A 15,943-nucleotide genomic window follows, 5' to 3' on the forward strand; every position below is an offset into this window, starting at 1 on the left:
AGACCCAGTGCCCAGCAGGACTGTCCCCTTCAGAGGGCCTGGCAGCATCATGGAGCGCCTATCTCAAGTCCCTTGTGACTCAGATGTCCCTTCCAGTGTTCCCCTCCCCTTCAGTCCTGCTGATGGCTATAGCCCAGCTCCTGCTGTTTGGCAGGAGGGTGTTGCAACACACCCAGCATGCCAAGTCATCCAGAACCTGTGGAGTTGATGGATAACCTGGTTTCCCCCACTACCACCCTGAGCCCTCTCCAAATGCCCTTGCCAGGAGGCTAGAGGGGATCCAGTAGGAGATGCTGTGTTCTCTACAAAGCTGGAACAACCAGCCCATTAATTTCAGAAAGGCTGATAAGGCACTGTGCTGGGCCATGCTCTGCTGTGCTGGAAGGTGTAGAGCCCCTGGGTGCTGGGATTCGTAGAATTGTCCCATGGCTACAGGCTCCTGAAGGGCTCCAGTGCCCACATGATGCTTTGGTCCTTGGTAACTGCTGATGAAAGTTATTCTTTCAGGAATCAGTGCTTTGTCAGGATGTTTGTTTCAGGAGTAGCAGAAGGATCATTAAAAAGCCCCTTCCCAGGGTGGGAGCTGGACACCATCCTTGAGACAAGGCATCCCTCAGTGGCTGCAGGCTTTCTTGGGAGGGTGTACCAATCAATGTCACAGCAGAGGGACAAATTTGGTGTGTCATTCCTGTGATTCTGCTGGGAAATGAGTTTTCTTGGGGACGGCATGAGCAGGAGTTGGAGGTATGAGGGTCTCCAGGCAGAGCTGGCTCAGGGAGCATGGACAGGAGCTTGCAGGAGGGCTGAGGCTACCACCTTGCTTCAGCCAAGTTGCTTTCCCCTATGCTGAGCAGCACGTTTGCAACAATCCCTGTGGTTCCCACCACATTTTGCACCTCAAACACCATCTGGAGCAACCTTCTCCAGCGTCAGCATATATTCCCTGTTGGGGTGGCTTTCCAAAGTGATATGGCATTGTCAGCACAGGCAGGAACAACTCTCCCACGGTAGGTTTGTATCCCTCTAATCCTCCATCAGCCCAGGTGTGGTGGCTGCTCAGGTGGTCACTGGCTGGGCAGTCACCCCGTGATCTGCAGTGCTGGTTGCACAGGCCCCCAGTGCACTGTTCCCCCCTGGCTTTACCCCCACACCGGCATTTTCGGTGGGCAGGGGAACATTTGTTCCAGGTGAGCGGCGCTCCCCCCGATTTACGGTCTGTGCCCAGTTCCCACTGCCAGGGGTAATGCGTGGGTTTACAGGATGGTGCTTCACCAGCCGTGACTTGGCCTCCCCTGGCATTTCCCTGTCGACTCTGCCTAGTTGTTGGGTTGGGGGTGTCCCTCAACGTGCCCAGCCACTGCTGCCTGCCCAACGGAAGCCAGCTCCAGCGGGACACTCTGTACTGCCTAACACCCCTCATAACACTTTGCAGGAGTTGCCTGGGGGTATTTCTGGTTAAGAAGTGTTTAATTGACTACAGAACCATGTAGTGGTGGAAGTTTGCATAATGCTGTTCACGAGGGAGCTGGCAGCAGTTTTCACGGAGGGGGGATGTGCAAGAATTGCTGCTTCAGGAGAAGGAGGAAGGAGAAATATAGGGGTGAAGTGACCCAGGGGATCAAGGTGAAGTGACCCAGGGATTCCCCATAGCAGGGAAGGGGGTCCAAGCCTGTGACTTTTCCTGCTCTAGCTTCTGGGGATGCTGGTCCCACCTTGCAGAGAAGCTTTCCTGGATAATTTGCCCCCTCCCAGCACCCCAGCACTGCTGTGCCCATACTGAAGTGCAGGTTTCAAACCCTGCTGGGACGTGCTGGAGCTCTGGACAGGGATCTCTAGTGCTTCCAGTTGCAGCTGAGCACTGAGAGCTCAGCTGATGCTCCAGAGCCTGTCCCCAGCCATACATCCCTGCTTTATAACCTGAGTCTGCTCCCAAAAAAGCTTTGAGCCAAGTGGGCTCTTGCGTCTTGCCTTGCCCTCGGCTGAGACATGGCTCAGCGGGTGATTTGAGTGCCCATGGTGTCCTCACAGGCATGGTAGCACAAGCTGGCATTGCTCTGTCACCACCACACACTCTGTGGCCCCCTACCCTGAATGTAGCAGGTTCCTGTGGGGTCCATGGGGTGGCTGCCATGGGGAACAGGTGGGGTGACTGCCATGCCACTGTTGGCAGTGCCACACCCTGTTCTGGGCTCAGCTTCACCTCCTGGTGCTGGTGGACCAGGGAGCTGGGTCCTGCAGGGTGGTCTTTGGGTAACCCCCAGCCCATGCCACAACTGAACAGGGCATCCAGACCTTGGGAAGGGGAGGGCTCAACCGGAAGGGAATGGTGACAGGGACATTGGAGGGAAGGGACCGGGGGCGGGAGAGGACGTCGGCAACCTGCCTCCTTCTGCCATCCCTATAAATAGGAGGGAACAGGAGCAGGAACACCTGTGGGACTCCAGCTCTGCAGGAGAGGCAGGCAGGGAGGGACAGACGGAGCTGCTCCTTGCTGCTCTCTCCTCCCTTTGAGCTTCCTAGTGCTCTGCCTGTGTGGGGGCCTGAGGAATGGGGACTAGGGGATGGACGCTCTCCACCTTCCTGGGATGCTGCGTATGGATTCTGCATGGTATGTCCAATATTTTTGTGCTAGCTCATGTGCTACCTGAGCTCTGTTAGGGTGCAGCAGGTACACTGTGAGATGCTTTTCCCTCCTGGCTGCACTGGAAAGTCCTTGCAATAGATTGCAGCCAAGGAGCTGGAAAAGTGTTTTACGGGGCAGGCATCACCCCGAGGGGCTGGTTGCAGGCGTGGAGCCGTGGGAGAGGTGAGAGCCCAGCCCGGAAGCCTGCAGGCAGCCGTGTACCCCTCCAGCAAGGGAAGCCAGCCGGCAGAGCAGGACCCGGGAATGTTCCCATCCCTCCCACGTCCCAGGAAAGAGCAAATGCTGGTGTTCCATGCTGGGGCCCCTCTTGCATTGACTTCCCATGAATGGGTGTGTGGGGTAGATGGTGTTTCCTGCTCCACACGGAAGAATTAAGATAAAACACGGATTTGCTGGAGTAGAGTGTGCCAAATTAACCTGGGGGGACTTCACTGATGTGCTTTGTTTTCCCTGAGGTGGGGACAGAAGCAGCTGAGCTCCTCTGGCTGAGTGGGCTGGTGTAAAGAGCTTATTTCAGCTGGGAGAGATGGTGAGGAAGCAGCCTGCCAGGAAAGGGAACGGGGCTCTGGAAGAGGATGGACCCCTTGAGGACTGGTCTGGCATAGGAGATAATGCTCATTAATGACTCTGCACAAGCTATCTGTAAGCTAATGAGCTGAGCCGGTGGTGAGGTTGGAGGCACCTCCGCTGCAGGGATTTCTGGCTGCCTGTCAGGGGGAACCTGATGAACCGGAGCACCAGGGTGGGGAGCAGGCTGGGGCTGTCGGGTGGTGGCGAAGCCCTGGCAGGTCTTGCCATCGGGATGCCCTTCATCTCCCCTAATTGCAGCTGCCTAAAGCCAAGTGTCAGCAGATCCACCCAGCTCCTCCTGGAGCCAGCAGAGGCAGCCTGGTCTCCCCAGAGCCTTCATCCCTGTCCTAAATATAATACTGGGTGAAACATCACCCATGGGTGCCAGTAGGTGCTGGGAGAAATGTCTGGGATGTGGGCAGGTGTCTCCTCCCTTCAGCAAAACTCCTGCATGTGGGTCAGGATTTTGGCAGCAGGAGGAGTGAGCTGTGAGCAGGGTTTGGCCAGGGAAGCTTGTAAATATTCCCTCCATGGACAGGAAACCCCCGATGCCTTCACCCAGCTGGAGGCAAGAGAGGTGGGGGCAGTAGCAGGTAGATGCCCACCCCAGCAGAGGTTTAGCAAACCTGCTTTAACTGCAGCAGGTCAGAATCCATCTGCAGTCAGGGAAGACTTCTCTAAGCCTTGGCTGTCCTCGCTGCCAAAGGGCTTTGGGTAAAGTTATTTAAATGTCTCAGACACCCGGAAGGCAAAAAGACACAGAACCCCCCCAGGCCCTGCAGAAGTGACTGCACTCAGATCTGTCCCTGAAGCAACAGAAAGAGGGCTGAGGGCTGTCCTGGAGTGACAGAGCTTCACAGACACCCCTTGGGCTGTGAGCTAGACTTACTGGGCCCCAGCTCTACCCAGTGGCCAGGCAGTACCATCCCCAGCATAGCTGGACTGGGTTGCAGTGGCTGCCTTTGCCTCCACGCTTGCCACCAGTGTGTGTCTCTCCCTGACCTGTGATGAGTTGTGTTCTGTCCCATCTGGTAGCTGCTCATGTTGAGGATGGAAGAGGTGCTGTGCAGTGCTATGCCTAAGGCAGCCCAGACTGCACTCCTTGGCTCTTAAATCAGAGCCTTGTAAGGCTGTGGGATGAGGCAGTAGGGTTTAAGAAGGGCTGAGAGCTTTGTGATGCTCAGCTGGAGGAGAGGTGTGTCTGAGCCTGGCAGGCTGCTGGTTCTGGCACTCGGTGTAATGCTCTGCTTTGTGCTTTTCTGCAGGGCTTGGGGCTGCTGCTGCCCCTGTCACTACTGAGGGGCCCTTTACTGTGGGGACAGCTTTTCCCATCACAGCAGAGAATGAAGGGCCCAGTGCCCTGGTGACGGGCACTGCAGACACAAGCACCACGGCGGCTGATGCTGAGATAGACGAGAGCATCTTCACGAGGAGCCCACTGAGTTCGACCTTCCCTCCCGGGACTGAGCTGGACTCTTTTGTGACTGTGACGAGTGAATATGGCTCTACAGTGCCAACCTTGATGAATGTGACCAAGCCTCTTAACACATCTCAGGGTATTGAGGGGGGGTTGGCTGCTTCCACTACAGCCATAACCGCTGCCGCTATCACTGCACAACACCCTGCTGTCACCCCAGAAGCAGAGCATGAGGTAATAGAGGCCACTCCTGATCCCACCCTAGACATCAACCCAGATGTGAAGGAAGACATCCCTGCAGCTGTGACCAGAGGAGAAGAAGACATAGACCTCACCACTGGCAATATGTCCTACCCTACCACCCCTCCCCCAGCAGAAACCTGGGTGCCACAGCCAACTGCTGGCAGCCCCGCGAGTGTCAGTGTCACTGTGCTACCAAGCCAAGGGCTGACCACAGCCATGGGAGCAGTTGAGGAAGTCGTAACTCTGTCTGCATCTGTCCAAAGTGGAGCCAATGCCAACTCCTTAAGTCCCAGCCCCAGCACTGAGGAGCTGCTTACGACCCAGCAGGGTGGAGTGGTGAGCAGGGTTGAGGGCACTAACCCAGAGACAGCAGAAGAAATGGCCCCAGCTGCTGAGGAAAGTCCCTTGGCTTCAGAGTCTGGAGATGCAGGAGATACAACGAATGGTGAATTCAGCACAGCCGGCTCATCCCACCTACCTCCGGAGAGCCCAGTGATGTCAGAAACAGTGGGAAACCCTGGGGAGCCCTCCTTCCTCCCTGGCCACGCAGTGCCAAGCCCAGATGCTTCGCTGGCACCGTCCACAGGGAACGGAGATGGGCAGGGAGTGTCTTCTGGTTCAGCTCTGTCACCTGCAGCCAGCGAGGCACCAGTGGCACCCGAGGAAACAGAGGACACTGCCACAACACTGCTGGCCCCAGAGGTTCCCACTTATGCACAGAGTGATATGAATCTCCCAACCGTGGCCACTGTGCTGCCCACAGGAGACGTGGGGGCTGTGGGTCTGGACAATCCATCCCTGCAGCCTGACCCATGGCAGACCTTCACCGGAGAACAGCCACCACTGCTTCCTGATGCTCTGACAGACACCCCCAGTGCTCCTGGGGCTGCTTACCCACTCCCAGGGGCTGAAGCCAACACCCTGTCTGCAGCTGATGGTGCAGCAGAGACACCTTCCAGCCCCGACCTCACTACTGCCCCAGAAGCACCCATGTCTCCATCTCTTGGAGAGTCACAGTCAGGAGGGATGCCAGATGGACCTCCCCAAGAATCTGATGGACCTGACGCTGGCTTGAGTTCAGATTCAGATGCCGCTAGCCCAGCCCCCTTTGTACCTGATGGACTGGCATGGCCCACTGCTGGGGTCCAGGGTCAGGGAGCTCAGGGGGCAGAGGACATGGCACAGGCAGGAGGTCCAGGGGATGGCAGTCCCTATACAGACACCCAGAGTGACATAAGCCTTTCAGACACCCAGCCCTCAGCCTCTTCTGCTAATAATGGAGAGCTGCTGGCTGGAGGAACAGGAGATTTGGCAAGTGCTGGACAGTCGCCTCCATCAGCTCTTGGGGATGGAACAGGAGCAGGAGATGCCTCAGCACTGGGAGAAGCGTCCTCACCTGGTTCTGTACCTCCCAGCAGTGCTGGAATGGAGCCTGATCTCTCAGGGGCTGAAGGACCAGTGGACCTGCCCAGTGAATCTGCCAGTGGTCCTGGAGCTGTTTACCCACTCCCGGGTACTGTGTCTGGCCCTGCATCTGAGACAGAGACATCAGCGAGCCCCAACCTCAATGGTGCCCAGGGAGCACCTGGGTCTCCATCCTTTGGTGGGTTGCAGCCATGGGGAACAGCAACTGGTGCTCCCCAGGGAGCTGGTCTCCCTGGAGCTGAAGGACCAGACTCTGGCTTGTCTTCATCAGGAGATGCCCCCAGCTCAGCAGTTCATGGACTGGTAGGACCCCCATCACCTGCCCTTGAGGACCAGCTTGGCACAAACCTGGGGCTGCCAGCAGCTGGAGGGCCTGGAGTGGGCACGGCAGAGCAGGCACTGGAAGGAGCAGGCAGTGGGATTGATTCTGAGCCGTCCCTGAGCTCCACTGCAGGCAGTGGGATGGCAGCTGGGATAGATCAACTTCCCGGTGAAGGTTCCTCATCCGATTCTGCCTTTCCCAGTGATGTGGTGGCAGCACCATCTGTTTCAAGGGGTGATGAAGCGGGACCCATCTCAGGTGCACCCCTTGGCCCTGACAGCCTGTCCTCAGCCTCTCCGGCCAGTGAAACTGGCCCAGGGCTTGGTCTGGTGGAGGGGGCAGAGAGTGCAGGGGATGTGGCACAGGCTGGAAACCCAGAAAGTCCCTACATAGAGACAAATCCTTCAGCCTTCAACCCTCAGCAGGACCCCGCTAACACCAGAGAGCTGCCAGCAGGAGAAACAGGGGCTCTGGTGAATACTGAGCAGTCCCCTCCACTAGCTCTCGGGGACGGAACAGGAGCAGGAGATGCCCCGGCACTGGGAGAAGCGTCCTCACCTGGTTCTGTACCTCCCAGCAGTGCTGGAATGGAGCCCAATCTCTCAGGGGCTGAAGGACCAGTGGACCTGCCCAGTGAATCTGCCAGTGGTCCTGGAGCTATTTACCCACTCCCGGGGACTGTGTCTGGCCCTGCATCTGAGACAGAGACACCAGCAAGCCCCAACCTCAATGGTGCCCAGGGAGCACCTGGGTCTCCATCCTTTGGTGGATCGCAGCCATGGGGAACAGCAACTGGTGCTCCCCAGGGAGCTGGTCTCCCTGGAGCTGAAGGACCAGACTCTGGCTTGTCTTCGTCAGGAGATGCCCCCAGCTCAGCAGTTCATGGACTGGTAGGACCCCCATCACCTGCCCTTGAGGACCATCGTGGCACAAACCTGGGGCTGCCAGCTGCTGGAGGGCCTGGAGTGGGCACGGCAGAGCAGGCACTGGAAGGAGCAGGCAGTGGGATTGATTCTGAGCCGTCCCTGAGCTCCACTGCAGGCAGTGGGATGGCAGCTGGGATAGATCAACTTCCCGGTGAAGGTTCCTCATCCGGTTCTGCCTTTCCCAGTAATGTGGTGGCAGCACCTTCTGTTTCAAGGGGTGATGAAGCAGGACCCATCTCAGGTGCAGCCCCTGGTCCTGACAGCCTGTCCTCGGCCTCTCCGGCCAGTGAAACTGGCCCAGGGCTTGGTCTGGTGGAGGGGGCAGAGAGTGCAGGGGATGTGGCACAGGCTGGAAACCCAGAAAGTCCCTACATAGAGACAAATCCTTCAGCTTTCAGCCCTCAGGAAGATCAACTGCCTGGTGCAGGTTCCTCATCTGGTCCTGCCCTTCCCAGTGGTGAGGTCGCAGCATCCTCTGTTTCAGATCCAGCCAGCCAGAGTGCACTTGGAGGAGAGGGCAATGCTCCTGAGGCTCTTCAGCCTTCCCTGGATGCTGGGCCTGGGGTTCCTGCTGCTGCAGGAGAAGGGGCAAGTGAAATGGCTGGTAATGGAGAGTCCATGGGGCAGTCCCAGGCTCCTACTGGAAATGGACCAACTGGTTCAGGAACCCCTGATGAAGATATGGGAGATGTGTTGCAGTCTGTATCTTCTTCCTCATCTACAGAGGGATCTTCATTGCTTGGGAGGACTGATGAGGCTGTTAGCAAAGCAAGTCTTCCTGGAGCTGATGGAGCCGATGGTGGCTTGAATACAGGCTTGGGGGCCACTGGCCCCCAGGAAGCCCCTGTGTCTGTCCCTGGCATCCAAAGTAGTGCCAATATTGAACTTTCTGATGGAAAACAGAGCCAAGTCGATGTGGTGCAGGTGCCTGGAGGAGCCTCGGTGAATGGGGCATCTTCCCCCGGTGCCAGTCTGGTTCCAGTGGCTCCAGACAACAGCGGTGTTTCTGACAGCACGGCCACCTCGACAGCTGCTTCTCTGCTTCTCCCTGAGCATGGGCTGAGCTCGGGGCTGGCACCCAATGGAGACACCCACTCTGCCCCTGGCACCCAGAGTGGGAGCAGACCCCTGGTGCCAGGGGCACCGTCTGGGCCGGCAGGAGAGTCTGGAGGCATTTCTTGGTCTCTTGAAGATGAGTTGGCCTCAGGGATGCCAGCACCTTTGGGAGAAGCATCCCCCCATGCTCCCATATCCCCCAACACTTCCCCCGTGCTGCCTTCTGCTCCACAGAGAGGAAATGCTGCAGAGGGGGTGTCTGTCAGCCCTGGGCTTTCCACTCCACTTGCGGCACGTGAGTCAATAGTGGGGTCCTCTGCAGGGGGAAAGGGGGAGCTGGGGGCTTCTGTGCCAGGGAGTCGTGTCTTGCTCCTGCCTCCCTGCCAGCCAGGAAGCACTGGAGCCCCCTCCAGGGATGCCAACAGCCCTGTGCCTGGGAAAGCAAGTGCTGTGCTCCCCAGAGTGATGGCAGGGCAAGGGGACGTGGCCCGGCTCCTTCCCAGTGTGACTGGATCTGGGGCAGATATGGAAACACCCACTCACTCCCTACCTCAGGGGAGCCCAGGGCTCCCTGGCCTTCCTCTCACTGGGATCACTGCTGGTAGCACTGGATCAAAAATCCCAGGTCCAGGTCCTACTGGTGGCTCACCATCCGCTGCCCTGCATCCTATCCTGGGCAGTGAGCTGACCACCAGCTCAGCAAATGGAGCTCCTGCCACCGCTGGGTCGAGCCTCCCCAGAGCCTTCCCAGGCCAGGGGGGATCCCAGGGAGGGTTCCCAGCCACTGCATGCCCTGGCACATCCTGCAGCCCGGCTCCTGCCGACCCAGCCCCGCAAACCCCCCTCCTCAGGGGCAGGGAGGTGCTTCCCAGGCCGGGAACTTCCACTGTCACCTCCCACACATCGTCCCCCGTGGTTCCAGCTCCACCAGGAAGGCCAGCAGCTGCCCCAACCCTGCTGCCCAGCCCCGCAGGTATGTGACGCTCGCAGGGCAGCCTGGGTGGGAGTAGCACATCCAGTTTCCTGCCAGACCATCCTGGGGGACATTCAGTACCCAGAAAGAAGGGAGCTGTTTGAGGCCAGGGCCCTGGAGGACACGCACCACTAGGGCCCCCTGCACATGAGCATGCACGATTGGCAGGCTGAGCCTGCCTTCAGTATGGTCCCATCAACTGGAAAACCCATCCCCTCCAAATGTTTTATTTAACAGACATAAATAGGGAACTGGAGGCTGTAAACATCTCCAGAAAGAGCTGTGGGAGTTTAATTCCCTGCTTTCCCCCGATGTAGTCCTGTACAATGTTTTGCCTTCCTAACAGCTGTCCTTAAGAGCAGTATCCCAACGGGGCTAGATAAGGGAGGGGATAGTAACCACAAAGGCCATCACAGCAGGTTTAGGGCAGCTGTGTCCATGTAAGACAGTGAAAGGAGTGGGAGTAAGCTCCTGCAAGGGAAGGTGACATTAATAGTGTTCCAGGTGGATATTGGCAGTGTTCCTCCATCATCCTTCTGCCTAGGCTGTGTCCCATTGAAAGCAAAATCATTTCAACCCTTTAAAGTTTTTGACACAGACCAAAGGCTGTGCTGTTAGTGTATTTTGGGGCTTATTTTTTGTTGTTTTCTTTTCCAGTTCCAGCTGTGCCCCTCTATGGATATGGAGCGAGGGAAAATGATCGGGAGTATGTGGAAAGGAGAGTAGATTTTAATTCTCCACTTTTCAAGCCCGAGACTGGATTCCCATTTGGGAGAACCCTGCGTGACTCTCTCTACGTGAGTCTACCTGTGCTTGATTTGCTGGGCAAGCAGCCATTGCCCAAAAACCTGGGAGAGGGACCAGTAACCAGGTGCCTGGGATGGGATCCCAGTAGGGTCAAATCTACTGGGATGCTGCTGGGGTCTGTTTGCAGCAGAATGTGACTTTGTGGCCATTTTGGCAGTGGTAGGTGGTGACTTTCCTTGAGCATGGACTTGGAAAGTCCATGTGGACTTGGAAATGGGAGGGCTGCCATCCCAGTGTCAGGGAGTACCACTGGTCCTGACCTTACCTGATGGAGAGATCCCTCTGCTCAGTTTACAGACAATGGACAAATCGTTTTCCCAGCCTCGGAAAAAGGCATCTTCACATATCCCAACCCTCCTTCTGGCGGCTTCAATGGCCATGAGGAGGTTCCCATGATCGCTGTGTTTTGGGACAACGCCGACTTCTCCAGTGGGGTGGGCACCACCTTTTACCAGGTAAGTGAAGCCACCTGGGTGCATGGTTGCATGAAACACCTTTTGGTTATAAACTCATCACCTATTCTGTGGATGCCCCGTGAGATGTGTAATTAATGGAGCCTGTGAGTGGCTTTTCTTTTTTCTGGGCCAAATCTAAGAGCTATTAGTCCTGTGTCACCTCTTGAGCCATCCAAATTCCATCCAGACCCTTAGTTGTAGGGGTCTGTGCATGACCCCAGTCTAGACCAGTCTTTTCCCTACTGGGAGCTAATGAAGATGTGGGTATATCCAACCTGCAGGAGTTCTCCACCCTCAACACGGCCAAGCCTCCGTTTGTCCGTGACGTGGAAGCGAAGGTTCGGCAGTACATGAGGTCCTCCTACTCTGCAGCCTGGACCCTGAAAATCACCTGGGAGAAGGCACCTGTTTATGCATCACGGAGTGACACCCGGAAGGTAAGGGGCTGATGGATCACACAGGCTGGTTGAGTTGTCAAAAAAACCCAAGATCCACAGGTGATCACCTTTTCTGTACCTGAAAATAAGAAACCAGTTTTGTGACAAAGGCCAGTCTTGAAGAATTTTGCCAAAAAGAACTAGGCTGTGCCCATGTTTTGGTGGTTTTCAGATTTTTGAGGGACATCTTTAGTTGAACTCTCCCTGCTCTGTAAAACTTTTATCTTTAATGTGATGGGAATTTACTGAGCACCAGAAACACTGTCCTTCAGAGACATAACATGGTGTGAATTTGAGGCTTGTCATGGAACAGCTTCGAAGTAAAACCATCACATTTTCCATTCGAAATGTGAACTGGTTCAGGCTGTGTTTGCCTTGCACCTCCAGACCTCAGTCCTGCCATTCCCCAGAAAGCACTGACCCACACCCCTAACTTTAAACTCACCATCTTTGCTCATTTTCTTACCTGTCTGCAACACTTGTCTCCAGACGATCACATACCAGGCCATCCTGACCACCGATGGATTCAGGTCCTACATCCTGATGCTGTACCAGGACAGAGGGATGCAATGGGATTACACCAGACTCGCTGCCACCAATGTGCTCATTGGCTACACCAGGTACAGGAGCTCAGCACCCCATCCCTGCCTCTTCTGAGCAATGGGGTGCATCCCACCCATGGCTCCAGCTTGTTGAATCCTTCCCTGTGTCCCAGGAGGTGCCTTACAAGGATGAGGATAGCCCAAATGGGGTCTACATGCCCATATAGCCTAACATATGGGTGTCTCAGAACCAAATTTGCCTCATTAGTGACTGGATAATGCTGCAGCACGCTGTCTTGCTGGGCTGTGCTTGTTGTAAGATCCACAAATCCCTCTGGAGTCCTGGGCCCCCAGCATCCTGGCAGTTTGGGTGGAAGGAGTGGGAAATAGGGGATGTTTGCTGAACTTTGCACCAGTTGAGGGAAGGGATTTCCGTGCTTGGCTAGAGCAGTCGCTTCCTGCCTCCTCACATTACATCTTGCCCTGTACACAATGTCTCCAGGGTTTCCTCATTAGCTGCTTGTTGCAGCTGGGTAAGGAAAAGGTGGCCTGGACTGGAAGTGCGGGTGGCACAGGCGTGTGTCTGTGTGTGTCTGTGTGTGTGTGCGCTTGCCTGTGTGTGACTGCTCAAGGGTTTCTGCTCCATCTCGCCCGACAAGATGCTGAAAACCATGGGAGCTGCTTGTGGGGGTCTTCAGGTGTATGTGGGTTCAACCCCTGATGCAGCAGGAGTGTTTGTAGCATCCAAAACTAACTGCACCCTGCATAGAGGAGGAAGCAGGCTGGGGGAGATGGTGCCTTTGCCCTCCTGTCCCTGAAGTTACCTACTGATCCTCCCTACTCAGTATCAGGATGGTTGAAGGGCAGCCTGGGGATGGGGCTGGGATAATCCCACCCAGGAAAAGCCCTGATTTTTCCTCTTTCCTCTGAACACAGTGGGGATGGCTTTTACTACAACGATGACCTGAGTAAGAGACCTCCAGCTGTTAAATATCGCCCTGACCAGTTCAGGGGCTACAACACAGGTAATGCCACACAGCCAGGGCAAGTTCACAAGGTTCACAAGGAGGGAGATTTTCCCAGGGAATGAAATCCAGCCTGCTGCTGTGGCAAGGCTCTCAATGAGTTCACCAAGGCCAGGCTTTCCCCCCAAGCGCATATAATGCTTCCCCCAATACCAGCTATGTCCTGCGGCTGAAACATGCCTGCTGTGCCCATGGACTCTTTTTGTTCCAGTGGCTGTGTCCCAAGGCTTTCTATATGGCAAGAGCCACTCCCCATTTCCCTGCTGTTGGGTGGCTGTTGAGCATGGGATCCCATGGCTGGGGGTCAATGTGGGCTTAGCTTCCAGCATCAGCATCACACAGCTATCACCTCGAGGTGAAACAGCCCCTGTAGTCCCCTTGGCTAGAGGTGACAGCTCATGGTTTCTCTCCCTGCTCAGACCTCCGTGGGTTGTGGATTTACAAGCTGGAGAGTCGCGTGGGCATCAACTACCGGCTGAAGTGCCTGGCATGGACGGGGCAGCAGCAGGAGCCACGGGCATGGAGCCAGGGCCTGCCCACCTGCCCCTGCTCCCTGCAGCAAGGGCAGCAGGACCCACGCTTCAAGAGCAGCCGTGGAGGCAAGTGGACATGCTGCTTCCTCACCCTCCTCATCCCTGAGCTGTCCCTCCCCATCTTCCCTGCAGGGGTGCCTGGGGTCCCTCCTGGCAGGGTGGGCAGGTGACCATAAGGAAAATGGGAAGGGGACTGTCCTTCCCTGCAGAGACAGGGAAAGTAAGGAGGAATGACGGCTGACCTGTTCCTGCCGTGTTAGACTGGCCAGAGCTGATCTAACGTGGATGGGGATGCTGGGGACCGGGGTCTCACCCTTGGGGACCACTTGGATGATCTCCATCAGTCCCTCCAAACCCCTATAACACCATGGGTGATGCGGATATCAAGGAGCCATCCCCGGCCCCGCTCCTTGCTCCGAGGCAGAGGTGCTGGCCGGGCAGAGCTGCCCGAGGCTCACTGCAGTCCCGTTTCAGGCCGGTGGGCTGCCCGTGTCTCCATGCTGCACTCAGCCTCCCCCAACCAGCACGGCGCCGGCGTCCGCTGCCTGTACGACAGCCAGAACCAGCTCATCGAGGGGCGGCAGGAGAGGTACTGGAGGTCCTCCAGGCAGGCGTCGCCCTACCGTGGTAAGCACAGCCAGCCTTGGCATCCCCTGGCTGAGGTTGGCATTGTTGTAGCTTGTAAACAATTTTAATCTCCATGCCAATCTGTTTCCTGACATGCTGTTTCCCTTGGAGGGAGTGTGGACCAGCTAAAAGCTGAAGCAAGCCTTGCCCTGGAGCCAGCCCATCTCCCTCTCCTGTCTCCTTCAGCCCCTTACTCTCCCTTTTGCCTCCAGACCAGGAGCTGAAGCTGTACGACTGGTGCTGCAACCGAGCGGGCAGTGCCCACCTCTGCGCCCGCTACAGTGAGAAGCGGCCGAAGATCGGCTGTGATGGATACCAGTCACCTGGCACGGGTGGGTTTCCAGCCTGTGTGTGCTGGGGTGATGCTGTCTTGGTGCCCAGGGCTGGAGAGGGAAGCAGGAATGTCCCAGCCTCCCCGTGGTTAAGGCAGCAAGAGCCCTGGGCAGATGAGGGAAAGGTTTTGGGGTGCCCATATGCAGTTGTGCCATGCCCTGAGCTGTGCAGGGTTGTGGGGGGCATCTCTCAGCACATAACCACCAGCGTTGTCTGGAGGTGACAGCACTGGGAGGGGAGAAGGACCACAGCTGATGTGGTTATGGTGTAAGCTGATGCAGGGCTCTCTTGCAACCCTGAACAGATTCCTCGGAGGAGATAGAGAGAGACTCAGATGAGGAAACAGGTGAGCAGGATTGCGGGTCTCCTTTCCCTCTGCCCATGTCCTCCTGCAAAAAAATGTTCTGGGGCTACCAGTTTGCCCCAGGCCCACGTGGGATTAGGTGACTGAACAAGTCTCATTTCTTTGCAGATGGAGACGACGAGTAACTGGGGGGTTGCACACCCACAGCATGGTCTGGGCCACGGCTGATCCTTTGGATCCTTTGCTCTGCTCATCCCCTGTGTCCTCCCCTAGAACCCATTGCCCCTGCCCACCATGCAGGGCATCTCACTCGTCTAGTGCCCGTGGTTGCCTGCACTGGCAACTCCGTATTTCTACATGAACTATATGTTTCTAACCCAGACTTGTCCCAAGGAGTCAGTTGTTTCAGGTGTCCTTTCCCAGCTGCAGCTGAGTGGGTGCCCATGGGCACCTCCTTGCTGGCAGGGAGGTGGGCAGGTACCCCCCACCACACACACACCACCCTTGTCCTTCCTACATCCCGCTGTGTTCCCATTCTGCAGGGTGAGCCTGGACCCCTGGCACCCAGGGAAAAGGTTTCTACACCTTGCATGGGTTGACTGTGGCCACTCCCCTGAGTGTCAGGGTGTACCAGGCTGGTCCCATGAGCCAGTCCTGTCTTGTCCTCCACTTCTGTCCCCCAGCCATCCCTCACCGAGTGGTCCCTGGGCCCTGTGCCCAGGAGAAGGGACCGATTCTCCGGATCAAGCCAGAATCAGCTTGTCACGTCTGCTGGGTGTGTGAGGGCAAAATGCAACCCCATGATCAGAAATGTTGGGAGAAAAATAATTTTTTGTGTGTAAGTGAGCATATTCCTTTCTTACAAAAAATAAATCATTACCAAATCTTGTTTGTTCAATAAAACCTCTGAAGGTTCTGAGCATCACTGATCCTGCAGCAGCCCTGTCCTCTGCTGAACTGGGGTGGGAGGCAGTGATGGGGCAGGCTTGGAGCAGCAGGATTGCAGGATGCTTCTGTTCATGGATTTAGTGCTGGGGATGTGGGTGTCTGGGCTGCAGCTAAGCCAGGGTCTAAGGCAGTTAGTGGGGCTGGAGTTGGAGTCTGATGGGGTCTGATACACCCTCCTTGGATCAGCATTTCCCATCACCAGAGTCAAAGGGCTGTAGGGGGATTGTGAGGAGCACAGCCCGACCTGTGTGATCTGAGCCACTGTAAGCAGTGTCCATGAAAATGGTGAGAAGAGACTTGCAGCTTTGCAGGGGGAATGAGAGGATGGAGCAACCAAAAAATCCATCTTCACTTTG

At 56.4% G+C, this 15,943-nt stretch overlaps 1 protein-coding gene across 2 annotated transcripts; it reads left to right on the plus strand.

Annotated features, from left to right (window-relative positions):
• Positions 1–2,432: 2,432 nt before the first annotated feature.
• LOC135419595 (mucin-4-like) lies at positions 2,433–15,568 on the plus strand. Of its 2 annotated transcripts, none has more exons than XM_064666176.1 (12): positions 2,433–2,608; positions 4,480–8,898; positions 10,234–10,373; positions 10,674–10,838; positions 11,120–11,275; positions 11,765–11,895; positions 12,754–12,842; positions 13,262–13,441; positions 13,850–14,002; positions 14,215–14,334; positions 14,640–14,681; positions 14,808–15,568. In XM_064666176.1, the coding sequence occupies exons 1-12, from the start codon at positions 2,548–2,550 to the stop codon at positions 14,822–14,824; spliced, it is 5,673 nt and encodes a 1,890-aa protein (XP_064522246.1). In that variant the 5' UTR covers positions 2,433–2,547; the 3' UTR covers positions 14,825–15,568. The 2 variants fall into 2 exon arrangements, with proteins under 2 accessions (XP_064522246.1, XP_064522245.1); XM_064666175.1 differs by having other exon boundaries at positions 2,439–2,608; positions 4,480–9,576.
• The last annotated feature ends 375 nt before the right edge of the window (positions 15,569–15,943 follow it).

This window comes from Pseudopipra pipra, chromosome 10, assembly GCF_036250125.1.
Source record: "Pseudopipra pipra isolate bDixPip1 chromosome 10, bDixPip1.hap1, whole genome shotgun sequence".
Classification (NCBI taxonomy): Eukaryota; Metazoa; Chordata; class Aves; order Passeriformes; family Pipridae; genus Pseudopipra; species Pseudopipra pipra.

Bases quoted from the DNA above. Each gene is read 5' to 3' on its own strand.
- LOC135419595 (XM_064666175.1), top strand. From the start codon at position 2,548: ATGGGGACTAGGGGATGGACGCTCTCCACCTTCCTGGGATGCTGCGTA. The intron at 2,609-4,479 runs GTATGTCCAATA...GCTTTTCTGCAG, and splicing joins CTGCGTATGGATTCTGCATG to GGCTTGGGGCTGCTGCTGCC. The intron at 14,335-14,639 runs GTGGGTTTCCAG...AACCCTGAACAG, and splicing joins ATACCAGTCACCTGGCACGG to ATTCCTCGGAGGAGATAGAG.